Source organism: Myotis brandtii, unplaced genomic scaffold, assembly GCF_000412655.1.
Source record: "Myotis brandtii unplaced genomic scaffold, ASM41265v1 scaffold1858, whole genome shotgun sequence".
NCBI lineage: Eukaryota > Metazoa > Chordata > Mammalia > Chiroptera > Vespertilionidae > Myotis > Myotis brandtii.
This window is the reverse complement of record NW_005356896.1, coordinates 31,339-59,057: the sequence shown is the minus strand read 5'-3', so window position 1 is coordinate 59,057 and position 27,719 is coordinate 31,339. Positions and strand designations below refer to the sequence as shown.

The following is a 27,719-nucleotide window of genomic DNA, read 5'->3' as shown; positions in this document are numbered from 1 at the left end:
AGCCGGAGAGGCTGGAGTCTGTGCTCATTTAAAAAAAAAAAAAAAACAGAAACAAAAAACCCCTTATCCTGTTTGCTTGTTTTTTTAAATTCTCATCTGAGCGTTTTTTAAATTTAATTTTTATTTATTATTTATTTATTATTGATTTTAGAGAGAGGAAGGAAGAGAGAGAAACATCAGTGTGAGAGAGAAAAATCGATGGGTTGCCTCCCACAGGCTCCTCGACCTGAAATTGAACTTGCGACCTAGATATGTGCCCTGCCTGGGAATCAAACCTTCAGCCTTCTAGTGTACAGGATGATGCTCCAACTGAGCCATTTGGACAGAGTAAAAGCCCGATCCTATTACTGGAACCATAAGAATAGAGCATTGTGGAAAAAGCCCAGATAATTTGAAAAAAGTTAAGATAAAATTTAAAGAAATAGAAGCTATATTCATATATATATATATGAATATATATATGAATATATATTCATATATATATTCATATATATATATGAATATATATTCATATATATATTCATATATATATATATGAATATAGCTTCTATTTCTTTAAATTTTATCTTAACTTTTTTCAAATTATCTGGGCTTTTTCCACAATGCTCTATTCTTATGGTTCCAGTAATAGGATCGGGCTTTTTCTCTGTCCAAATGGCTCAGTTGGAGCATCATCCTGTACACTAGAAGGCTGAAGGTTTGATTCCCAGGCAGGGCACATATCTAGGTCGCAAGTTCAATTTCAGGTCGAGGAGCCTGTGGGAGGCAACCCATCGATTTTTCTCTCTCACACTGATGTTTCTCTCTCTTCCTTCCTTCCTCTCTCTAAAATCAATAATAAATAAATAATAAATAAAAATTAAATTTAAAAAACGCTCAGATGAGAATTTAAAAAAACAAGCAAACAGGATAAGGGGTTTTTTGTTTCTGTTTTTTTTTTTTTTTTAAATGAGCACAGACTCCAGCCTCTCCGTCTTATGCTTTCCTTGCTTCGCCCCCCTGGATTCCTGAATTCAGTGTGTTAAGCATGCTTCCGGGTCCTTTAGGCACAGACCCTCTCTCTGCCCGCGAAGCTTCTGCCCCAGATACTTGAATGCCCTTCTTCTTCATACTTGAAACCATGGTCCAGACTAAACATGCAGGCCATTGTGTTTGGGCAAATGCAGAGAGAAAACATTTCTCTCACTTCAGAAAGTTCCTTTATCCTATTTTATGCCTTTTATTTTAAACTTTGGTGTGTGTGTGTTTTTTTCCTCAACCAGATGTTAAGACATCTCCACGGACATTTCAAAAATCTGCTTATTTGACTTCATCTAATTTTACGGATTCTACAGACAGAAACTACTTTATGAAATTATGGACCAGATTTTCAACCAAAAAGACACCAGTGGTAAGGAGGGATAGACGGGGGAAGCCGCAACTGGTTACATAGCGTCAGACAAAAGCAGGGCTTGATATTTGCAGACTAATAAGTTTCACCAAAATGATTCTCCGACTGGTGTCACATAAACACAAGGGGTTTGTTTGTTTTTGCCTCTTTCTACACCTCTAATAGTAGACGTCGCTTCTAACAATAGAATATTCCGTGTAGAGTTTGTGAGGGCCTTTCCCCCAGGCAGAACCCGGTCAGAACCTTAACACTCAGCTCTCCGGTTTAGCACGAACAGGAAAGCACAATAGAACTAAGGCTGTAAAATACGTATTTCCAGGGAAGACTTGCTTTGCTGTTGGGATGGAATTTTGGTGTTCTTGGGCTGAGTCGCCAGAGGGAGCCCACTCAGAGTGCATGCTTTATGACAGAGCAGTACTTAGACCGGCCAGGTCACCGAGTCCCAGCCCCGTTCTCTGCGAATTCGGAGAAATCGGTCTATTGAATGCAGCACTGGCACTGCATTCAAGCGAGGTGGTGCTCATTTTCCCTGTGTAATAGTTTGCACGTGATGATCTGGGAATGCGAAGAGATCTCAGTCATTGCAGTTGCCGTTGTGGAAGCGATGGAACTTTAGCTTTGGTTGTCATCGCCTCGGATGTGTTTCCTTAAGCCCAGCTTCTTCTAAACAAATAACTACATCATCTTCTGAAGTCAGGACCATAGGCAGGGGTCAAAAGAACCAGACTGGCTCCTGCAGGTGAAGAGTCTCGGGCAGCGGTATGAACTGTGTATACATTCTACTCTGACTTAGTCGTAAGAGTTGGGTGTTGCAGGTGCAAGAAAACAGATACCCATTCAAATCGGCTCCGGTAGGAGGCAGTTCCATTATGAAGGGTAGGTGAGGGGTTCCCAGTGCATCGTGGGCGGGGTGAAGAGCGGACCTCAGAGAAGCGAGCTTGGATTAGAAAGGCTGGTGCGCGCATTCTCTGCCTCCTGAGGCAGCAGGTGCCTTTCACCTCTGCTTCTTTTGCTCGTGTGTCTTGTCCCCTCTCTCTCTAGGCTGGCCTCTCCCACAGAATTTGCACCCCTTCTCATGCACACCAGCCCCAATTCTCCACAATCTCTTGGCTCAGTGCCTGCAATTCCCAGCAAATTCCATCTCTTTAATACATATTGCAGAAGGCAAGAGAATCTCATTGGCCCAGCTGGACATTTCAGGCCATACCACCCCGATCACAGAAGGCTGCTTGTCCAGTTACCGGTGGCAGGGCCACCTGTACAGACTGTGGCTTCCTAGAAGGAGCAGTGGGTAGACTCTCAACATCTATAATATGAATTCATTCCCTGATACTTGAGTGCATATTTATCCAAAATAAATCCGGAATCGTTCCCCTCCACCGGGGATCTGTGGGAAATCAAATATCAGTCATTGGGAGTGCGGTGGATTAGAAAGGCTGGTGCGCGCATTCTCTGCCTCCTGAGGCAGCAGGTGCCTTTCACCTCTGCTTCTTTTGCTCGTGTGTCTTGTCCCCTCTCTCTCTAGGCTGGCCTCTCCCACAGAATTTGCACCCCTTCTCATGCACACCAGCCCCAATTCTCCACAATCTCTTGGCTCAGTGCCTGCAATTCCCAGCAAATTCCATCTCTTTAATACATATTGCAGAAGGCAAGAGAATCTCATTGGCCCAGCTGGACATTTCAGGCCATACCACCCCGATCACAGAAGGCTGCTTGTCCAGTTACCGGTGGCAGGGCCACCTGTACAGACTGTGGCTTCCTAGAAGGAGCAGTGGGTAGACTCTCAACATCTATAATATGAATTCATTCCCTGATACTTGAGTGCATATTTATCCAAAATAAATCCGGAATCGTTCCCCTCCACCGGGGATCTGTGGGAAATCAAATATCAGTCATTGGGAGTGCGGATTGCGCCCACCCTTTGGGTTAAGTTCAAGAATCCTGAGGCCCACACCAGCCGGGGAAATTGGGGCAGAGCGCTGGGCCTCTGTACCACCCTCCACGGATAGCACAGAGACACTCCTTGTCTGAGACCCCGAGTTCCATTCCGAGCCAGTGGCTCTGGTATTCTCCGTAGCCCGTCCTCCTGGTCCCTTGGCCTACTACTGACCCCTGAGATTTGTGTCCCAGGGGTCCTCCCTCTGCACAAGGAACCCCTCAGTCCTGGGACACCCAGCTCTTTCCAGGTCAGCCCACCGCTTCCTCTCTGCACACCGTGGTATGGCTTTATGCTTCCTGGAACTTAGCTTTTCAAATGTCAACTGTTCTTTACTCTCCCCTAGGACAGGGCACTCCAGAGTGTAAACTCCAGAGCACAAATCATGGGCCACCTTCATGCCTCACGACGAGTCTGTGCCCTGCAGCCAGACCAGCTCCTGTCCCGATGAGGTTGTGTTCCCGCACACCGCTGAGATGCATACACCGTTGGCTAGCTCCCCTCCGCCAGTTAGTGGGCATTCGTGATTTACTTAAACTTGACCCATCTGAATATTACCTGTTAGAAAGCTTTCAGGCCTAATTACAGGTAGCTTTCCTCTGGTCCAGGGCGCTCACATACCCAGGAGTGGGAACAGGGGAACAGAGATGTTTTTTAAAGCCACTCTCTATGTTCTTCTCAATAATTCATCTCCAAGATTTCCATATAAAATGAATGACCGGCGTGGAGAAACTGGAGAGGAAAAGAGTGATAAAAAGGCAGCGTGAGAGCCGGAGGGGCCACCTTGGTGGCGGCAGATGGGAGGGGAGCAGGTATCACCTGTCGTCAGAGTCCCCTGAACTTCTACACGCAGGGCCACTCACTCTTTTCCTGCAGGGACCTCCCTGGGAAGCTCGTCAGCCCCATGATCCAGGGCAGCCAGAGCCTAGTCTAGGACACCGACCGTGTCCCGTGTGAGGCTGGCAGCTGCCTGCCCTCCACGGCAGCAGCGTTCAGACCTGGCAGCCTCGAGGTCCCGGCGCCTCTGCCTGTCAGTGCTGGTGGGGAGACATTGGAACAGAATCACATCCCCCAAGAGGCCACAGGTTCATTCTTCAGGAACCAGTGCAAATGTAACACTAAATTACTGCTGTCGTGTATGGGGTGAATTTGCCTAAGATATTTTTAGTGCCTCATTTTCTTTTTTTTTCTTTCTTTTTTTAATATTTTGTTATTGATCAGTTAGTGGGCATTCGTGATTTACTTAAACTTGACCCATCTGAATATTACCTGTTAGAAAGCTTTCAGGCCTAATTACAGGTAGCTTTTCTCTGGTCCAGGGCGCTCACATACCCAGGAGTGGGAACAGGGGAACAGAGATGTTTTTTAAAGCCACTCTATATGTTCTTCTCAATAATTCATCTCCAAGATTTCCATATAAAATGAATGACCGGCGTGGAGAAACTGGAGAGGAAAAGAGTGATAAAAAGGCAGCGTGAGAGCCGGAGGGGCCACCTTGGTGGCGGCAGATGGGAGGGGAGCAGGTATCACCTGTCGTCAGAGTCCCCTGAACTTCTACACGCAGGGCCACTCACTCTTTTCCTGCAGGGACCTCCCTGGGAAGCTCGTCAGCCCCATGATCCAGGGCAGCCAGAGCCTAGTCTAGGACACCGACCGTGTCCCGTGTGAGGCTGGCAGCTGCCTGCCCTCCACGGCAGCAACGTTCAGACCTGGCAGCCTCGAGGTCCCGGCGCCTCTGCCTGTCAGTGCTGGTGGGGAGACATTGGAACAGAATCACATCCCCCAAGAGGCCACAGGTTCATTCTTCAGGAACCAGTGCAAATGTAACACTAAATTACTGCTGTCGTGTATGGGGTGAATTTGCCTAAGATATTTTTAGTGCCTCATTTTCTTTTTTTTTCTTTCTTTTTTTAATATTTTGTTATTGATTTCAGAGAGGAAGGGAGAGAGAGAGAGAGAGAGAGATACCTCAGTGATGAGAGAGAATCATTGATGGGCTGCCTCCTGCACGCCCCCTACTGGGGATCGAGCCCACAACCCAGGCATGTGCCCTTGACTGAAATCGAACCTGGAACCCTTTAGTCTGCAGGCCGTTGCTCTATCCACTGAGCCAAACTGGCTAGGGCTAGTGCCTCATTTTCTTGTCAAGATTATGAATACAATGCTATCTTTAAATTGTAAGTATTCAGTTTTAGGATAGTTCATAGTTTATTAGCCTTTGGCACTGCTGTTATAATGCTACAAAAGGAGCAACATGGCTGTTTAAAATCACCACACCGAAGCTTTAGTAAGATGTTGCCACATTAGGTTAGAGAACATAGATGGCCTTATACAGCATTTCTAATCTGGAAAGGGCTTTCGTGTAAATTACCTCGTGTGCCCTCATTCCACCCCTCAGGAGAGAACGTGTTATTTTCCCAACATAAATTTCCATGTATTTTTAGAACTTTTAGTTCCCAGTTTCTGGATTAAAGAAAGGAATTACAGCTTTCTCTTTCAAAAACCTGTATCTTACCTTGCCCCCTGAAAAAAGAAAAGGTAGAAATGTTTGTGCCTTTTTGGCATTGTAACTGTAGATGAGGATTTACCTTTGGAAACGATCCAGAGAGCCATCGGCAGAGAGGGACAGGGTAGACGCTCCCATCAGCAATGCTTTCTTTGGTTGTTTCTCTGAGGCACCCTTCCTGCTTCTGCTGAAGACTGCGTTCTTCCTCTCTACTCAAACCTACCCCAGAACTCACCCATGCATGAGGTCTTTCCGGCTCACCCCTTCCTTCTAACATTCCACTCTTTCCGTGTGCATAGTTTGTAACTACATGTATGTCAAGGTGTGATTACAAAACAAGGAAGCTGCTTTTGTCTGTGTCTTAAGGAAACCATTCTATTGCTTGGGAGTCACGTGGACACATGTCATAACTGGTTGGGTAAGTGTATATTTGTGTGTGTGTGTGTATGTGCGTGTGTGTGTGTGCATGTATGTGTGTATGTGCATGTATGTGTGTGTGCGTGTGTGTGTGCATGTATGTGTGTGTGTGTGTGTGTGTGTGTGTGCATGTGTATTTTTAGTCTGGCTTGCTTCTGTCTGCATCTATCTACTGGTTCCTTGACCTGGAAGGAAATGCACTGACTGAGTTCATGTGACAGTCCTACCACCTACTGGGGGGTCTTATAAAAGCCACTTATCTGCTATGGCATGTCATTTTCTCTCCTGTGAAGCGAAGCTAGTAATATCTACCTTACAAAGTTATTGTGTCAAATGCATATGGAACGTTTTTCTAAATTGTTGACCATAAAACAAATGTTGACTGTTGTTATGGTGATAGTGGTTGGCAGGGAGGGCAGAAAGGGTCAGGCCCTCAGCTGTTGCTCACCTGAAACTTACACGCTGTTTGTTACATGTCGGTTATATAAAGAGATGATTGGTGTAAATTTAGGAAATAATGCATTTGACAAGGTTATTAGATACAATGTCAATATGCAAAAATAAATTAGATTTTATATAATAGCAGTATTTATTCCCTTCACCTCCCCTCCCTTCCTCTACCCTTCTCCTTCCCCTTCTTTTTCTCTCACTCATTCATGTATCTCTACCCATCCTGAATGTGTGCAGTTCCTACTATGTATGCCGACCTGGATTTGCTTTTCAGTACAGCACAGGTATTTGCTGACCAGTCTCTCTTCTTGACACTAGAACAAGATGGACATGGCCCCTGTCCTTATGGAAGGTATAGTCTAGTAGTGACACCCTCCGGTCTCCTCTCATTGCTTGGGTCAGGCCAGTGTGTCTGTAGCTTTTCTACTACTGCCTTCTTTCCCGCCCCCCCCCTCCTCCTCCTCCTCACCTGAGGACATATTCATTGATTTTCAGACAGAGGGGAAGGGAGAGAGAGAGAGAAACATGGATTAGTTGCCTCCCGCACATGTCTATACCATGCTGGGGATCGAAACCACAACCTAGGTATGTGCCCTGACCATTCGGTGTACAGTGCTCCAACCAACTGAGCCACCCAGCCAGGGCCTGCCTTGGTTCTATAAGTAGAAAATGGGCTAATGGAGCATGGAGGACCTCGGTCTTACTGACTCCTAACATACTGACAGCTGTTTTTTGTTCCTTGTACCTAAGATCACTGGGTATTTACTCTAGGACCCAACTAATTCATCTTTCTTAGAAAGAAACGTGTTATTCTTTGTTATTCAAGTCTGAAAAAAAACAAAACTGTTAACATCACTTTTCTTGTTGTTACTCCAATAGTTTATCAATATACAATGCTTTCTAGGAATATGACCATAATTTAATATAGATTTAAGTAATTTAATGAAGTGCTCAATTTCCTCATTCCTTGCTTATACAATTTTCTGTTGCTTTATTTCTTCTTTCTTCAAAGCTTAAATGGTATTTACTTTTCTGAATGACTCCCAAAGCACATTAATTTGAACATCTCTAAAAGATTCTTGGAGAACTATAAACATAATTTTAATCAGCCTTATTTCTTTTTTTAATTGTTTTATTGCTTAAAGTATTGCAAAGAGTATTATATATGTCTCCTTTTTTTTTCTCCCCTTGACCTTCCCCTAGCCTCCCATGCCCCCCAGTGTCTTGTGTCCTTTGGTTATGTTTATATGTATGCATACAAGTCCTTCGGTTGATCTCTTACTCCCCTCCCTTCTGCCCCCCAACCCTCTCTGGCCTTCCCACTGCAGTTTGACAATCAGTTTGAGGCAGCTCTGCCTCTGTATCTATTATTGTTCAAAAGTTTGTAATGGTCTTTATTATCCATGAATGAGTGAGATCATGTGGTATTTTTCCTTCATTGACTGGCTTATTTCACTTAGCATAATGCTCTCCAGCTCCATCCATGCCGTTGCAAATTGTAAGAGTTCCTTCTTTTTTACAGCAGCATAGTATTCCATCGTGTAGATGTACCACAGTTTTCTAATCCATTCATCTACTGATGGGCACTTAGGCTGTTTCCAGATCTTAGCTATGGTGAATTGTGCTGCTATGAACATATGGGTGCATATATCCTTTCTGATTGGTGTTTTTGGTTTCTTGGGATATATTCCTAGAAGTGGGATCACAGGGTCAAATGGGAGTTCCATGTTTTGCTTTTTGAGGAAACTCCATACTGTCTTCCATAGTGGCTGCACCAGTCTGCATTCCCACCAGCAGTGCACGAGTGTTCCTTTTTCTCCACATCCTCTCCAGCACTTGTCGTTTGTTGATTTGTTGATGATAGCCTTATTTCTTAAATAAAATTTTCTTTTTAGGTGTGAGTTAAAAATGTACAGCTCCTTTTTTTACTGCTGCAAAAAATATAGAACAAGCATATACAGTGAGAAGTTTCTTTGTATGACACTCACATGTGCAGTTGGCTGCAGCTAAGTTCTTGTGTTTTACTTGTCAGATATCACTGTGCTCACTTGCCCTCCCTGAGAGCAGCCCGACCCCGTCTGCACGGCTGGCTCCCGGGAAGCACACGTGGAGGTTATGATGGCTTCGTGAAGGCTTTTTGCTCTGGGATTGTTGTGACTAGGTCTTTGCCTTCTGGAAGTAGCTCGATTGTCTGAATTCCAACTGTATCTGTTTCTTCAACAAGCTCCTCTGGCCTCCTTAGGGGATACCCTTACTGTGAAGCAGGCCACATTACCCCAAGCCAATTCTTTAGAAAAAAAATGCTGAATGCCCAGTTCATTCAAAGCCAGCGTGGCAAATGCATGTGTGTGGCAGATAAGGCGGCACCGTTTTATAAAGTGCCCCGTGAGAAGCGGATCTGTGGTGACAAAATAGTGGGCACCTACATCTACTTGGCGCTATTTCCTTTCAAAACTGTGAGGAGGTCAGCTCAGGGGGCTCACCCAGGATTACGCAGCTTAGGAGGGTCTATTTTGACGCCAAAAGAAAAGTGCGTTCTTCTCCTCAGGTGCATTTTTCAGCGCACAGGGCTCAGCGCCGTGTTTATTAGCTGGGGTAACGTATAAGGAAATGCTTCTCTGACCTGCCACCGGCTTGCCAAGTGGGACGGCTCATATAAGATCAGCCGTCCAAACGCTTTTTTAAAGACAAAATATTGGTGACCTATTAATTTTAAAATATCATTTGTGATATTGATTTATGCACATCATAGTGAAGGGTATCCACCCGCTGCATTTTTTATCCTTATTGAAATTATTGTACCTTTGGCCAGTGACAGCCTCTTCAGGTTGCTCCTGTGTCCTTGTAACATGATCATAAGATCGTCTGTGCTCTTTTGCTCGCTACCTGTCCCATGGGGCGGTCATTGTTTCTAGGCCTCTTTTGTGGATAAAATATTTCATGAGTTTGCGTTAATGTTTCCAATTCAGATTCAAGACTTCAGGATTTTTATCTATCTTCTTCTATATCGATTACATATATTTTTTTCTGCCACATTGAGAATCCTGATTCTGAAAGACATAGATGATAAAATTATACTATCTCATTACATTTTTTATTTTTATGCCCATTACACACAGAGTAGCCTCAGAATAACAATAATATTACCAGCACCCAATATTTTCGATGGTGTTATAGCTGCACTATCAGAGCGTATAGTCATTATACACCTCCTCCCCTTTAACTTTCATTTTGTCTTAGTTCTCAAATCTGTAGATACGTAATACTCGTTATTAGAATTTAGGCAAATGTCTCTCTAGCTGTTCTGTTATCTAAGCTAATTCTGTAGTAGATATAGAAAGAGCTATGGTAAGAGTATTTCCTGAACCCTTACCTGTTGCTAACAGTCTGTTGTACTATTGTACTTTATAGTTGAACTGAGTTTTTTATTATCTATCCTGTTTCCTTGTTTTAGTCTACTCTGTCAAGGACCCTTATGGTTTATGTGTTGGGTCTTCTTTGTTTATCTTAAATATTTGTCATTTTCTCTTGAATCCTTTTCATTCATTCATTTTTAGTTTAAAAACTTCTCTCCATTTACTTTCTACTTAAGACGTTATTTGTTGTGCTCATTCACTCCTGTATCCTTTCTAGTTTAGTTTTTGTTTCTAAGGTGATTTTTTCCCCTTCTATTTCTAAGTCTTTCCTGAGTTCTGTCACCTCATTTCTGAGTGTGTAACATTGTAATTTATTTGTTCCTCTAATGCAGTGGTCAGCAAACTGCGGCTCTCGAGCCACATGCGGCTCTTTGGCCCCTTGAGTGTGGCTCTTCCTAAGCCTTAGGAGTACCCTAATTAAGTTAATAACAATGTACCTACCTATATAGTTTAAGTTTAAAAAATTTGGCTCTCAAAAGAAATTTCAATCGTTGTACTGTTGATATTTGGTTCTGTTGACTAATGAGTTTGCCGACCACTGCTCTAATGTGTTGTGTCATTGTCTGAATGCCTTTTAGTTTATTTTGAAATAGTGGAATATGAACTTTACCTGTTTTATGAGCAAGCTTTCATTGTATGTAGAGGTGTTATTCTACTCCAGCGGTTCTCAACCTGTGGGTCGCGACCCCTTTGGCGGTGGAACGACCCTTTCACAGGGGTCGCCTAAGACCATGCTGCATATCAGATATTTACATTACGATTCATAACAGTAGCAACATTACAGTTATGAAGTAGCAACGAAAATAATTTTATGGTTGGGTCACAACATGAGGAACTGTATTTAAAGGGCCAGAAGGTTGAGAACCACTGTTCTACTCCTTGCCTCTTTTTTCTTATAATAACTTTGTATGGGGTTTGACCAGAAAATTTCTCATTTTTATGTGAAATTCGTTTTCTCAAGCTTTTAGGTTTCTTCAAAGGGTGATGAAATATAAATGACATTCTTCCTGAGACTCCCTGGTTCTGCTTCCCTCTCCCACTTTGGTGTAGACTTGCTCTTTCCTTTGTCTCTGTTGACTCTGTCCTAATAATTTTATTCCATTCCCACAGCTTTCCTTCAGCGTGAGGCCCCCTTAGAAGGGGGGAACCCCAGTGGGTCACTCTCAAGAATTCACAGTTGATCCAGCTCCTTTGGAACTTACTGTGGACCCCTTACTCTTACCACTTCTGGAGTGGAACAGCCCCTGCCGTGTTTCCGCTAGAGTTCCCACAACCTCCTCCTGTGCTTCCCAGGGGTTACCTCTGAGCTGTTTTGGAGGTTCTCCTGTTCTCAGCTCTCTTAGTCACTGTCCTGTCCCTTCCTGCGGCTTCCTCTGCATGGAAACCTATACCATGCGGTTTGGGGGCTATTATCACTTGTATTTGGAGCTTGAGGTGATACCTTTTCACTTTGTTTTCTTACATATGTCTTGAAACATCTTTTATTTTACTATATAGTTTCTATATCTATTTTCAGATGGGGATTCCGGAAGATCCAAAAGCTGTGCATCCATTACCACTGGCATCTTCCCAGTCATGATATAATTAAAAGCATGCATCAGTATAGGGGGAAAAATAAGGATGGTAGAGAGCAGTGGTTCTCAACCTGTGGGTCGCGACCCCTTTGGGGGTCGAACGACCCTTTCACAGGGGTCACCTAAGACCATCGGAAAACACATATCTAATTAAATATTGTTTTTTGTGATTAACCACTATGCTTTAATTATGTTCAATTTGTAACAATGAAATTGGGGGTCACCACAACATGAGGAATTGTATTAAAGGGTCGCAGCATTAGGAAGGTTGAGAACCACTGGTATAGAGTGAAATCACAACAGTAAATGTAGTATATACAAGTATAGAATGATTCGAGGAAGAAGACTAAATTAATATGAGAGTAGGGCAGCAGATTTGGAATCTATTTAGTAATTTTATAGTAATATGAAACAATATAGACATATCCATGGAGTTACTTAAATATATCGTTTTTAAATGGTGAAATTTAAACAGTTTGTTCCTTTCTTATCCCATTCCGGACCCCTCCCTCCTGCCCAATAGACATTTTCCCCTCATCCTGCTTACACAGAACCTTGGAGCTGATGGTCAGGGAAACACGAAAAGGTCTTGGCAATCAAACATTCCCCCGAGAGCCATGTTCAGGGAGTCCACGTGGTAGCTCTCACGTGTCATGATTTCCACAGCTAGCCACAGCTGAGAGCAAATTCTAGTCCAGATTATAGAGAGCAGTAAACATTATTTATCTTCCCAAATTTACATAATTTACATTAAAAATATTTGTTGAGCCCCTGCTTTGTGCTAAGGCGTGTGTGCATGTGCCGGGGAGACAGGGGGGCTTCTGGTCCCCAGGGTGGAACTGCTGCCCAGAGATGCTTGCTGTGTCAGTCTTGGCATCCGGCAGAGCAGAGCCACTCCTGCAGGTAAGTCTTTGCAATGCCAACATGTCTTTAGAACAGTGATGGCGAACCTTTTGAGCTCAGAATGTCAGCATTTTGAAAAACCCTCACTTAACTCTGGTGCCGTGTCACATATAGAAATTTTTTGATATTTGCAACCATAGTAAAACAAAGACTTATATTTTTGATATTTATTTTATATATTTAAATGCCATTTAACAAAGAAAAATCAACCAAAAAAATGAGTTCGCGTGTCACCTCTGACACGCATGTCATAGGTTCGCCATCACTGCTTTAGAACCACACCAACTTAATCCTTAACACTGGATTCTTAAAAATGTCCTCAAAGACAGGCAAACTCTCGAAGCTATGCCGGCCCCCAAGGCTGAGCAGGTGGGGAGCCTGGAGTTGTGGGCTCCTCACCATTAGCTATGGCCTGGGTTCTTTCACTGACATGCTTGTTTGTGGTTATTTCCTATATGATTTTAATAGAATATCAATTTATAAAGGAGCCTGGTAAGGGCATTAAAATAAAAAGTCAGGTTTATTTCAGCTTTAGTTACTGCAAGCAAATATTAGTGTCTTTTAAATGCACTTGCTGTTTAAATAAATGATCATATAAATCCCTTTATCAATGCATAGGTTTTTTTATGTAAAACAAATAAGCATTTGCCAATTTATATTTCTGTCAGTTAAGAATTTTATATATTAAGTTTGGCTAAAGTGAAGAAATCCAGTGCATGGACAGTTGCTCAACAGGCCCACACCCCATCAGACCGTCTCTGTGTAAACACATGTACTGTTTACAAAACAGCATGAGCTATCTTTTCTTTTTCCCTCCATCTTTTTAAATCGCCTTTTACCACCAGGTCATACTCCTTTTGAATGCTGAGACTGTGGTCTTTATATCTCTGTATCCCCATCAAATGCTTACCAAGGATTTAGTGATGGTGACAGTGATGTTGGTGAAATACAGGAGAAAGACGTCGCCATTTGTCCTGTTTCCAGGTCACGCGTCAGCATTGTTGGATATAGTCAGTCTGTTACTCTGTGTGACATCTGGGAAAACTAAAAGGACAATAATAATCTGGATCCTTGAGAGAGAGTCTCATTGAAAAGATAAAAGTATAAACATGAAATGTGAACAAAATTTTTCTACATTATTATTCAGATGTCATATATTTATATATTAAATTGCAGTCTCCATAAAAGTATTCTGATTTTAGTTATAAAGTTACACACACCCCCCCCACTGAACAAATAACAATTGTTTTTTAGGCCTATCTACTTTTCCTTTTTCTTTTCACATATTTGGCAATCTCTAATAAGAAGAGAAATGATTATAGCTCTTTTACTCACTTGACATGTTTTTAACATCAGTATAATTTTCTGATGCTGTTTCTTGTGTAGGAAGAAAATTCTATGGAGAGACAGTATGAGGCAGCCCGGCAGGCCCTAATGGGGAAGACACCTCCTCATTTTACATTCCTGTTTCAAAGGTAGCGACTTATCACGTTTATTTATACCTGGGCATCTTTAGATTGATTTTCTCATATCGAAATAGAGCAGATGAATCCTAAATGATCAACATAAACTTGGACCTCTATACTAAAATGAACCCAGTGGTTCCAGATAAAAAGGCCATTTAAAGTTGTTTGAGATCATAGTTCTTTTTATTGTCTGTAATTTTAAGCTATCTGTTGAAAAATTTTTAACCAACATAAATAATACATGTGTCTATTTGTCTGCTCTATAAAACGTGATTAATTTTCCCCACATTGGGAGACTCTCTTTGGTTAGTCTGATTCACAGGACAGGCTGTGTGGTATTCACAAAGTTCTGGGGGTTAGGAGGGTGGTGGCCAGATGATAGGCAATGGTCCCCAGAGCAGCTACAACTGGGCCTGTATGACCTCTGACTAGCAGAGTGGCCTTGCTGGTTAAAGCACTGTAGACAGAGAAACTCAGCAGTTTTAAATATGAGCTCCAAATGGGTCATGCTGGGACAGATAGGTGCTTTGGATTTGCCTACATTTATATGCAATTGAGCTGTGCACACAGCAACTCTAGTTAGCAAGTCTGGGGTGAATGGCAAACTGTAGGATTTATTCCCTAAAAATGGTTAATGATTCTTTCAAGTCACTCTGGGAAAACAGGCTAGTATAGAAGAAAAAAGAAATATTTTATACTCAATTTCAGGTGAGGGTATAATATTAGAATTTTTAGAAATATTTAATTGTGCTATTTCAAAGCATTAGATTACAAAGGAATGGAAAATATCTATTTCCATTTTTATAGTCATTGGTATATTGCTGGGCCTCACATAACTAGTAGACTAGGGTTTATAATATAATACATTCTGATCAGTAGAAAAATAATTTGGCTTCGTGGAAAAGGAATATTTACAGCAACACAAATTTGCTTAATCTACAAATTAGAATGTCATAATGCCAGCTTTGAGGCACATGTTTATGAGGGGTTTTATTGATATTTGCACTCATGTGGAATGTAATAGTCAGTGTTTACGTATTACATGTTTTATAATACTTGGTATCATTACAAAATTCTTTACATTTTTTGTTATTTCTAATTTCAGGGGTTCAGTACCAACACCCCTCAACAATACATATTATGCCTCAGTTTCAGAACTACAGAAAGTTTTTGAGGTTTGTGAAGAGTCTTCTAAAATTCCCTTTGGCTATGGAAAGAGGTGAGTTGAGTTTTATTGGATGGAATTGGTTATTTTCTACTGGTCAGTTTAAGCTAATGGCACTCGTCCCTCGGCTTCAAACGCATCCTGAATCTGGGAAGCAGGGCCCCACCTGCCACCATGGGATTTGAATGAGAGAGGCTGGCCCTCTAGGGAGGATACAAGCATATAAGCTAGGTTCACACAATGGGAAGCCTCTCTCTGGAACTCTGGATCTGGAGGGAGTGATCACATGATGCAGGGACAGTTAGAGGTCATTCAAGTCGCCAGTGGTAGAAGAATCAGAATCTACTGGGAAGTACAAGCAATGATGTCTACCAGTCTCTTCCTGTATCATGACTCAGCTGTGTTTTGGCACCTACCTTACCTTGGTTTCTGCCTCATTAAGCCTGGTTCTCTAGTTTTCCACCAAGTCTCTAAACTACCCAACAGCTTTTCAATAACTCTCTTTGTAATATTCAAATTGGCCAAAGTTGGTGTCCGTAATTCACAGTCAACATCTCTGGTTGGTACAGTGCTATATTTCAAAACGTTTACTAGCTCATGTCCAACATACAAAATGCCCTTTCAGGGTTCCAGTGCATAATATGTCAAAGTGTGGTTCAAAACCTGCCTATGTAGCCCAGCCGGTATGGCTCAGTAGTTGAGTGTCAACCTATGAACCAGGAGGTCATGGTTTTGATTCCCGGTCAGGGCACATGCCTGGGCTGCGGGCTCAGTCCCCAGTAGGGAGTGTGAAGGAGGCAGCCTGATCAATGATTCACTCTCATCATTGATGTTTCTATCTTTCTCTCCTCTCCCTTCTTCTCTGAAATCAATAAAAATATATTGTAAAAAAAGCCAAAAAACCAAAACCTGACTATGTATAAGTTGAGGACTCCATGTAGACCACAGCAGACCCTGCACTGCTGATTTCAGCACCTGGTTTTGGTGGGCATTCTCCTGCACTGTTTCCATTTCAGCTGGACCTGCCACACTGGCCCTCTCTCTTGTAGGCCTTGAATCCAAGCTTCCCAGCAAAGATCTCGCTGGCTGAGTCAGTCACCATTTACCATGAAGTGCCACTCTTGGGTAGAGGTCTCTAGCCAGGGCCCTCGTAGGTAACAGGCTGGCTTTTAAGTTGATTGCCCCCATGTCAAGCGCCCATCCTTTTCCAGCCATCTGTAGCCAGACCAGTGGCAGAGAACTGAGGAAAGAACTCTTCAGAAGGGGTCTGTGGGTTTGGCAGTCTCTCTGGCATGTTTGAATACATGGCGACACACTAGACAAAACCTTTGACTGGAAGGAAGTACATTCAAACGCTAACAGCGAGTATTCCTCTAGAATTATGTTCTTTTTATTTATCTCTTCTCTGTACCTTCTAAATTGTCTACACAGGACATACTTTTTATTTTTATATATCCTAAAAACTATTAAAATTTCATGAGAATTTGATGAAATATTCAAAAAATGGTCCTTTATATACAATTGAGTTTCTCATAATGCTCTATATGTTAAAAAAATTTTAGTTACATATAAATCAGGGCCTATAGCATGATGATAAGTGTTAAAAGTCAAATGCAAATGCATATCCAGCAAAATGGAGGTTCTAAAAATATTTGTGTAGTACAGAAAAAAATAACACTGGAAAGAAATATACCAAAATTTCATCAGTTACTATCTTTTAGTGATGGGATTATGGCCAATTTTAATTTTCTCTCTTCTTCTCCATATCTTCAACAATGAGCATTTTATAATTTTCAAAGCATTAATATAAATTTTTAAAGTTATTTTAAAAGCCTGCCACACAAAGGGATATTTTTTGATGGCGATGTATCATAATGAGAATTTAAAAATGAGTAATACTTTCCTTCGTGTCTGAGTTTTATTGTTGTAACACTTTGGGTTTCCTTCACTAATTTAATGACGAGAAATAACTGTCACTTCTAAGTAGTCCGCCCCCATCTGCACATTTCAGTAAATACTAGAGATTCTGGCATTACGATTAGCTAATTAGCTTTCCGTGACAATGTTGAAACTGTGGATCTCTGGGGATTTATTGAAGCTCTGAGTTTTTAGTACAGTGATGCAGGTGGATGGGAATACAGTGAGAAAGAGAATGTCTTAGTTGAGGCTGCTGTAACAAATTGCTACAGACAGGGCGGCATAACTAACAGTTATTTCTCATAGCTCTGGAGGCTCAGAAGTCTGCGATCAGGCTGCCAAGGTGGCCAGGTTCTGAGGAGGGTCCCCTTCCTGGTTTGCAGATGACTGTCTCCTTGCTGTGTCCTCACAGGGCGGAAAACAGAGAGAGGAAGCAAGCTGTCTCGTGTCTCTTCTTTTGAGGGCACTAATCCCATTCACGAGGGCTTCACCTCCTGACAAAGTCACCTCCCAAAGCCCCCCCCCCCCGCCACTCTTGTGCTGTGACATTGGGGGTTAGGATTGCAACACATGGATTTGGGGGAGGGAACACAACATTCAGTCCCTAGCAGAAGGAAAAAAATGCCTAATAGGATGCAGTGGACTATGTATACATCACCTGTGCCCCTGGTGAAAGGGACTTGTCACTCAAGTCTGACCCTTCGTATATGGTGATACTTCTCCACCATGTTTGACTTCTGACTTTCTTTCAGAGCATTTTCACTTCATGCTTGCTTTGATACAAAGGAAAAGTAATTGTTGAAAGGCAGAACTTGTTCTGTTATGCTTTTTTTAATGTGTGTTTTAAGTGAAAAGATATCCAAAAATCACAACATGTGTTGCTGGTTGAATTGTGTCCCTTAAAAATTCATATGTTGGGACTCTAACTCCCAGTACCTACGAATATGTGATCTTACTTGGAAATAGGGTCATTGCAGGTATAATTAATTGAGGTGAGGTCATACTGCAGTAGGGTGAACCCTGATTTCATATGATTGGTGTCCATATAAAAGAGGAAATTTGGTACAGACACACAGGGAGAGAGCTGGGGTGATGCAGAAGCCCAGGAAATAGAAGATTGCCACAAACCGCCAGAAGCTAGGGGTGAGGCCTGGACTTGATTCTCCCTCACAGCCCCGCTGACACATTGATCTCTGACTTTTAGACTCCAGAGCTGTGAGACAATAAATTTCAACCACTGAGTTCACAGCACTTTGTTATGCCAAACCTAGAAAACTAGTACCATATCTATTACTAAAACCCACTGAGATTTTTCTTGCTACTTTCTTTCTATGTTCCCTTCAACGTACTACATTCATATTCTCAGGAATTTGGCCATAAACTATGGAGTATTGCCTTTCACTAAAGAGGGAAGAACATCTTTATGCCTCTGTGGGTTGGAATAAAAGCTCTAGCCCATAAAACATAAATGCGTCTGAGACTGAACTTAAGGGGCAGGACTCAGTCTAGTTATACTTCTAGAGAGAAGATCCCAGGCCTGGCTTAACGGCATTTCTCCACTGCCAGGAGTAGAGCTGTTCGGTCACTGTAAAACCCAGGTGTTGACAGTGTTGGTCTCGCCAAGGTTATCCCTCTCTAGGAAGTGCTTCCTGTGTGAGCAAGACTGGGAAACAAGAGCTTCCAGGAGCTTGGGTGTCCGACCGGAAGGGGCCTAGCACTCTGAGGAGGTTCCAAACGCTGCTGTCTAGCAAAAGACCCAAGAGCTCAGTTCAAGAGTGATCTCCTCCATTAAGAAAGCAATTCAACTTTACTATCAGTTGATACCAAGTAATCAAAACTTCTAAGCAGAACCCCTGGGTGCAGGAGATTGGACTATCTCTAGGTAGGAATATTGGCGTCACCCAGCCTTTGCTATAGTTGATAGGGAGCTCAGGTCCAGCAAAGGCTGGTGTCCGTGCTCAGCTGGATGGGAGCTTTCCAGGAAAGCCGGTGCTGGATTCCAGCCATGAACTACCACCCAAGAGCTGCAGCCTCTGCTTGCCATTCAAACATCACATAGGCAGTGAGCTTGGGCCCACATTGGATGTGTCACCCACTACGTTTCCTCCTGGGTCGAGGACAGGCCCAGAAAGCTAACCCTGCTTCCAGCAGTAGAGCCCCGAACTCCTGAAGACACCTCACCAAGACTTACTTCTACCCCTTTTTGTTACAATATCATCCTGGTTGACATTTAAATGGCAGGCTTTATCTTGAACAGACTCAACTGGTATCAGCCTTTGCTACTGCCAGATATGTGTGTAAATGTGGAATGTGAGCAAGTGGAGGTCAACTTGAACTTGATCCTTGAAACGTATTTTTTTGCAGAGATAGGAATCATTACGTGGAACTATAGAGGAGAAAGAATAATCACAGCCAACTACTGGCCTCTGCAGTAAACAATCATCTATTAATTTTCAACATTTTAACTCAGCCTTCGGCTAAATCTAAAATTTAACATTGACAGTGAAAAGTGGAACTCTGAGGACAAAGTTTAGGATGTGGAGGTGGAAGGTCAATATATACCATCTGTTGTTGATGGAACAAGAGGTGGAGGTTTTAAATAGGATACGTGAAGATGAAGATCTGACAGATGGAGCAACTGAAAATAGGTTAGAACTGTTCTGGGAGGAAAAGTCGGGGGAGCGTTATTAAGTGAGCTAAACCCTTCCCAGTCAGAGTGGAAATCCATGTCTCCCAAAGGTGTGTCTAAAGCTGATAAATCAATACATGTTAGTAACATATTTAGAAATCAGAAGGTTATTACCAGGACATCTAAGCACAGACATGGTCAAGAAATGGTTGGCTTTCAGGAGAAAGAAATTGGGGTGAGTATTGCTTTTTTTTATAAGCCCTTCTGTATAATATGACTTAGTTTTAATTATATTCATATGGTAGGTTGATTAAAGTGTTAATGAAATATTTTTTGCAGAAATGAGGGAAAATCACAGATGAAAAGATGAATATATTTTTTATGATTTAAACATCTTAAGTTTCTCTAGGTTCAAAATAAAATTAAAAGGAAAACAGCAAGCTCTTTAAAATACAACAAAAGAGTTGGCATTCCGTATATAAAGAGTTCACACAAACTGATATGGAAAACACGAACATCCTCAAAGGATAAATGAGGAAAAGAAATAAACAGTTTACAAAGTATGGGAGACATGCTAGTTCATCAATACAAGAAATAACGTTCCATCTTGCTGTGGATGAAGCTCAACCACTCACAGTGCTCTGCTGGGTGAGCCACGAAGGGAGGGCTGCCTCCCCTGAGAGGTAGCCACGGAGCAGGTGACTTGCGCAAGAAGAGCAATGGGGCGGGAGGAAGTGCACTGCCAGACGCAGGAACTTCAGGCACCCAGTCCACACCCCCACCTTATCCTAAGAGCCGGATGAAATCACAGTCCCCAAACTAGTGTCAGACGGGCCCAATGTGTGGACCAGGTCAGGCCGCCTGACATGCTTTCCTTCTCTCTCTCCTTGAAGGAGCAGGAACCACTGTACATAAGTTGCACTTGATTGTAAAGTCCTAGAAATTAGGGCCTGTGCCTTACCTATCTAGTTTTATACTCCAGCACCTATCCCAATGTCTTCAGTTATGTTTTGTATAATAGAGGAGAAGTTTATGCTAATCTATGCAGTACTTTATGTCAGCTGCTATCTAGGGTCTTGCTACAGATACCAGTGAAAAGTTGAGCTCAACAGAGACTTGTTCGCAGACTCCTGACAGGGCTTGATAAAGGTAACCCGGTGAAGTCATGGGCATAGGTTGCGTGGCCATTAGTAGTTTATCATCTAACAGGTATCATTCATTTTTTCAATTTTCAGCAACAAGGATACCCATGCTGGGAAATACTCTGCATTGTTTCAGTCTTGTCCGTGGTTAAAAGACTTGCCTTTTAAGCCTCCAGAAATACGTGATATCAAGGAAGATTGGACCCTTAAAGGTAGGAGTCGTTTTACAACTGGTTGCCATATAAATAGTAAAATTATAATTATATCTATTGCTTACCCTTTTTCTGACTGTTATGGATTTTTTTAAACTAAATGAGTGTTTTAAGTCAGCACCTCTCCTTGTAGGTAGGGTGGGTTATTTGCCTCATCATTATACAAGAGAAACAAACTTCAGAAAGGTCACACAGCTACTTAGAGTGGACGCTGCTGCCCCCCCCACACCTGACCATACCACTTGCAGGGGTCTTCTAGGGCGAGGGGCAGGTGCTTTCTGGAGGAGAGATGACTTGGGATCCCCCTTTGACAAGTGGGGCTCCTTTGAGTGAAGGTGAAGAGGAAGCATGGAAGGTTTCAGGTTGCTGGCTGCTCTGGGAGAATGCCGAGGCTGTTAGGGTTGAAGGATCTGGCCCAGTCTAACTCACCCCCCTCACTTCACACACTTTTTGCCCGTTGCTCCCCAACACACATGTGAATGCGTATCTTCATGTGCAGACAGATGGTCATTGCATTTTTGTCTCTGGGCTCAGTGCAATGTTCATAAATGACAATGAGTAAAGACCTTGAACAGTGTGAGGAAATTGAAGCGTTAGAGATGAAAATGGGCAAATATGAAAGTAACCCCGTGTTGGGATAGAAGCTGGGGTTCTGTGCGCGACTGATGGAGGAACGAGTAGATCGCGGGAATTCTGTAGGACCTGGAGGCCAGGAGGGAGCCACTGTCTGTAGCCTGAGGTGGGGGTGGGATGTTCTGCCTGAGTCCAGAAGCGGCAAGTGAGGATCCCTGCTTGCTCAGGTGACCAGGGGAACCAGAAACAGAATATAGACTTGTTAGGTTGCCAGGGACAAGAGGACACATGGAGGAAGGAAGAGGTTCCTAAAACAGCCATCTTCTAACCCAGTGATTCCCAAAGTGGGCGCTACCGCCCCCTGGTGGGCGCTGCAGCGATCCAGGGGGGCGGTGATGGCCACAGGTGCATTTGTTTTAACTTTTTTTGTATTACCTTTCTATTCTGAGTTCAATAAATAGTTTCATAATTTCAAACTTCAATGTTTCTAATTTACACCTTTCTTTACTATATTTTACGAAAAAGGTAGAAGCATTAATACATATATCTGCCGAAACCGGTTTGGCTCAGTGGATAGAGCGTCGGCCTGCGGACTGAAGGGTCCCGGGTTCGATTCCAGTCAGGGGCATGTGCCTGGGTTGCGGGCACATCCCCAGTGGGAGATGTGCAGGAGGCAGCTGATCAATGTTTCTCTCTCATCGATGTTTCTGGCTCTCTATCTCTCTCCCTTCCTCTCTGTAAAAAATCAATAAAATACATTAAAAAAATACATATATCTTTCTGTTTAATTGCTATTAAAATTTAAAAAAATTAATTTCCAGGGGGCGCTGAGTAATATTTTTTCTGGAAAGGGGGCGGTAGGCCAAATAAGTTTGGGAACCACTGTTCTAACCCATTTAAAGGCAGCTCCCACCTCAGCTGTAGTTAAATTCAGGATAGCTGGCCGAGATAAGGCATCTTCAAGGATTTTACACATGAGGGAGGGTGTAAGCAATAAGGATTAGAGTCCCAAGACCAGAGTTCCAGGAAATAATCCCAAATTCTCAAGTAGACACTTCATGTCATCATACAGGAGTGGGAAGTATGCTAGGAACCCCTTAAAGACTGTGACCTGTCACTCTAGTACCTGAGAGTACCCAGGGGCCCTGGACCAAGCATGTCACCACAGCCCATCCTGTCCTGGCTCCCACTGGACAGAGTGCCTCGACCTGTCCTATGTCGTGTGTTTTCCTCTGCCTGTATCCTTGTTCCAAACATACTAGTAGCCTGGCCAAACAGAGCAAAGTGGGGCTGTTGCCTGTGGGGTGGTACCGTGGAAAGAACACTGGGTTAGGAATCAGAGGACCTGGGTTCTAGTTCCATTTCTACTATTGTCTGCTGTTGGGCAAATCAGTTCATGTATGAGCCTTGAGAATAATAATATCAGTCCTACAGAAATATAGTAATATCCTACATTCTACATATTACTGTAATATATGTATATTATAACATAATGTATAATATAATAATATAGGACCAGGCAAGATGAATATGGTGTAAGTAAGAAGCAAAAGTGCTAGATACCTATGAGGTATTATGATTGTAAATTTTTATACACGAAGTAGAAGTCTGTGATAGTTTCTTCAATGATGGTTTCTGGAGACTTATTCTGTTCCTTTGAATGGGCCATGTTTTCCTGTTTCCTTATATGTCCTGTGATCTTTTGTTGAAAGTTGGGCATTTGAAAAAGCAGCCTCCTTTCCAAGTCTGCAGACTGGCTCCGTGCAGGGGGAGACTTTGGCCAATTAGCAGGGCCCAGGATCAGCCCAGCATGAAAGCTTAGGGTCTTTCCAGTCCTTTTCTGGACATGCACTTTCCATGGGCTTTTTCCCAATTCCTCAGTATACACAGGTGCTTTAAAAAATGTCTTAATTTTCCCAAGAGACTCCTGCTTCTTAGCTGTTATATTATATTCCTCAATTAGTCATCTCTTGACCCAGGCATCTGTGCATCTATCGCCCCCTTGTGGTTTCCATGGCTTCCTAAGGCTCCCCTAGACTGAGATTCCAACTGTATCACTTTGAACTCAGCTTAGTCACACAGTCACCAGACAGTCCCAGACAGGTGAGAACATTGCTCTACCTTCTGGTTCTCAGGGGGGAACTGGGGACCAGGCCTCCCTTCCTCTAAACTGTACTTCAACCCACCAGGGGAGGGGGTGAGACAATTTATAAAATTACCTTGATATACAGTTAATTTGCATATACTCACTGATTAGCCAATGAAAAGGGTAGCGGTCGTACGCTAATTACCATGTTTCTCTTTTATTAGTGTAAATTCCTCAATTAGTCATCTCTTGACCCAGGCATCTGTGCATCTATCGCCCCCTTGTGGTTTTCATGGCTTCCTAAGGCTCCCCTAGACTGAGATTCCAACGGTATCACTTTGAACTCAGCTTAGTCACACAGTCACCAGACAGTCCCAGACAGGTGAGAACATTGCTCTACCTTCTGGTTCTCAGGAGGGAACTGGGGACCAGGCCTCCCTTCCTCTAAACTGTACTTCAACCCACCAGGGGAGGGGGTGAGACAATTTATAAAATTACCTTGATATTTCTTACCTTTTTAATGTGGCTTTTTCTTGATTGGGCGTTCATTGGTTGCTGTAGGCCTTTGACTGATTTTCAGGGCTCCTATAAAGTTATTTTAGCTGGTCTCCGGTTGTTTATTTAATGCTTCCCTGGAGGAATGAGGGCCTGGTGCTTTCTGGTCTGCCGTCTACCTGAGGTCCTTCACTGGTGGTTTTCTGATCAATCACATCACACTATTGGCTGTTGGTCTATTAAACACTCGCATCTTTTTCACATGAATTGCCAAACCAGCAATTCTGTTGTACAATATATGTGGACTTGATTTTTTAAAATGTAAATGCAACTTTTATTTTCATTTTTTTATTTTACTAGAGACCTGGTGCATGAAATTCATGCACTGGTGGGCGGGGTGTCCCTCAGCCTGCCTGTGCCCTCTCGAAGTCCGGGAGCCCTCGGGGGATATGCGGGCCTAAGCCGGCAGTCAGACATCCTTAGTGCGGCCGCGGAGGCAGGAGAGGCTCCTGCCACTGCCACGGAACTTGCCAGCCATGAACCCAGCTTCTGGCTGAACAGTGTTCCCCCTGTGAGAGCACACTGACCACAAGGGGGCAGCTCCTGCGTTGAGCGTCTGCTCCCTGGTTGTCAGTGCACATCATAGCAACTGGTCATTCTGCTGTTTGGTTGATTTGCATCTTAGCCTTTTATTATATAGGATTTTTAGCCCCACATTCTAGCTTGATAAGATCACTTTGGGTCTTGATTCATCACCCATATTTACTACTTATAGATTTCTATAAAGCCAGCAAGCATGCCACTTATGCCTTTGTCATGGTCACTGTAACATCCAGTGGCCCTGGCCTGGTGGCTCAGTTGGTTAGAGCATCGTCTTGATATGCGAAGGTTGCAGGCTCAATTCCCAGTTAGGACACATTCAGGAATCAACCAATAAATGCATTAATAAGTGGAACAATAAATCAATGTCTCTGTCTCTGCCTTCCCCCTCTCTCTAAAATCAGTAAATAAAAAATTTTTTAAAATAGGACCCAGGACTTGGCTAAGAAGAGTATCCTGTAACAAGTCTCTAGAGACTCAATTCCAGGCAAAGTCTACATGGTGTGTGATTCTGTTACCCATGTTGGGATTCTTGGGTTCCCTAAGGTAGAAATTGAGAGGAAACCTCAGAGAAGCTTTCAGACAGATTTTATTAAGCTTGTGCTCGAGCATGGGGAGGCCGCACAGAGGAAGGGAAGGTTCTATGAACTGGCTCAGGGGCCCAGTTCTGCATGGCTGCTTTCAAAAGCTGGGGACAAAGTGGGCTTGCATGAAAAGATGGGCTTTTTGAAAATGACAGGCAGATTTAGCCTATGGGCTATAGTTTGTTGACCTCTGCCATAGTAAAAGGGAAATTAAGTTCATCAGAAATAATTTTCCTTCACAAATCCTTTTCAACACATATCTCTCATTATAGTATTTTCTAAATACGCAAGATATATATATAATGCAAATTGTCCCCTCGGGAAACCAGGAGTTCAATCACTCACTATGACGTGCACTGACCACCAGGGTGCGGAGAGGAGCGAAGGAAGGCCCCTGCCTGCAGCCAGGGAAGGGAGGCCCTAGCTGGGAGCCGGAAGGTCCCAATCGGCCCTAATCACCAGCCAGGCCTAAGGACCCTACCTGTGCACGAGTTTCGTGCACCGGGCCTCTAGTTTCTTTAATAAACTCGAATGTGGTAAAGTTTAGCATCAGGTATACTGGTTTGTAAATCTTTGTTTCCATTTTTTAAATGGCAGTATTTTTTGTCTCCAATACTTTTCTCACTGTCATTGATCTTATGACATAGAGATCTTATTATATAGGTCCCTCCATGTTCTCACTCCCATTAGAATGCCCTACCTCACTTTCTCAGTCTCTACTCCACTGCTTTCTCCCCAGGGAGGATTTGGCTTCTTCTATGGCCACCATGCGTCTGCCTTCAGTCTCTATCGTCCAAACTCCTCTTGCTTAATACAGTCCTCAAAGGAACCTGGCTCCATGGTTCATCCTTGGAGTCTTCATCCTTGGCAAACAGACAACCTTAGAGGGCGGTAGATGAGGTTTCTCTAAGAAGGACTACAAGGCGTGTGTGTGTGTGTGTATGTGTGTGTTTGTGTGTGTGTGCATGCACACGTGTGCACATGCTAAGCCTACTTAGGCGTGATTGTGAAAGAATATGATGCAGGTCACTGTTACCGTAGGTAGGAGCAGCATAGAAGAGCAGCATAGGAATTGCTTGCTGCAGCAACCTCCTGGTCGTTGTGCAAGTCTACACAGCCCAAGGCTTGTCCAATCACACACACGGTATATTCTGAACCTCACCCTCTGTTTTTCTTGTTTGGATATCATATATTCTTTAGTGTTTGTTATAATTCTAAATATTATTCCGGTGCTTACATCATGTAATGCTTATTTTCTTTGTGTAGTGTTGCAGGGTGTTAACTATGTGTACTGTATCTTTCTTCATGTTTTATAGCACCACAGAAGATGTCACTTCAATTTGAAAAAGGGTCTTTGCAACACAGAAGACACACGATATCACTCATCAGTCACCCAGGTTCCAACACCAAACCCACCCTCCCTCCAATCCCTCAGGGCCGGAAGTACACCAGTACTTGACATTGAAAGTACACCATTACTAACATGGAAACCTTGCTCCGATCACATCCAGTTCCTGTGTCTCACCTGGCCATGGATCCTGGCTGTTTCTTGCACAGCCATCTACCTCCAAAAGAATGTCCTGTATGCCTTAATTTCCTCAATCAATTTCTTTTGTAATTCTCTGAATAGTGTTTATTTTTTATGTAAGTTATTCTTAACTTTTAGAAAAGGAATTTGTTTTTCCCACAGCCATTAATGACTTTTCCAGCTGCTTCCTGCCTGAAAGATCTGATGGCAGAGCCCCCAGGATCTCTGCGTTGCTATGTGCAATGTGATTTTTGTTCTTTGGGTTTATTTTTTTGTCCTTTTTATTGAATTTATTGAGGTGACACTGATTAACAAAATTATACAGGTTTCAGGTGCACAATTCCACAGCACATCCTCTGAACACTGTACTGTGTGTTCATCACCACAAGGCAGGTCTCCTTCCATCACCATTTATTCCATCCTTTGATTTTTCGATATATCCAACTGGGATTGTGCTCTTGAAATTTCACTGTGTCCATTTATAACATTAGTGTCTACTCTAGGGAATTGAAATGTTTTATTCTTCCGATTATGAAAGGATTGTAGAGTTGCACCTAGCTATGCCAAACATGATATCAACTACATCTCTCAAAGAGAGTTAATTAATGGAATTTTCATGGTTCTTGACTAGCTTTAGCAATATCAAGGAATAAAAAGTATCAGATATTTTTTAATTCACCCTTTCCTGACTCTGATCATGTATTGCCTGCCATTAGAAATGTTTTAAACA

General features: G+C 42.8%; 1 protein-coding gene across 1 annotated transcript in view; it reads left to right on the top strand.

The window, feature by feature from the left end:
• The window catches only part of LRGUK (leucine-rich repeats and guanylate kinase domain containing), a gene marked incomplete at its 5' end in the record, with an annotated part of 101,588 nt that extends 74,301 nt beyond the window's left edge, over nucleotides 1-27,287 (top strand). Inside the window, 5 exons of the mRNA XM_005864116.2 lie at nucleotides 1,263-1,390; nucleotides 13,979-14,067; nucleotides 15,164-15,277; nucleotides 21,005-21,123; nucleotides 26,778-27,287. Coding sequence (XP_005864178.1) covers nucleotides 1,263-1,390; nucleotides 13,979-14,067; nucleotides 15,164-15,277; nucleotides 21,005-21,123; nucleotides 26,778-26,920 — 593 coding nt within the window. The remainder of the gene's footprint in view (nucleotides 1-1,262; nucleotides 1,391-13,978; nucleotides 14,068-15,163; nucleotides 15,278-21,004; nucleotides 21,124-26,777) is intronic.
• Nucleotides 27,288-27,719: the final 432 nt, after the last annotated feature.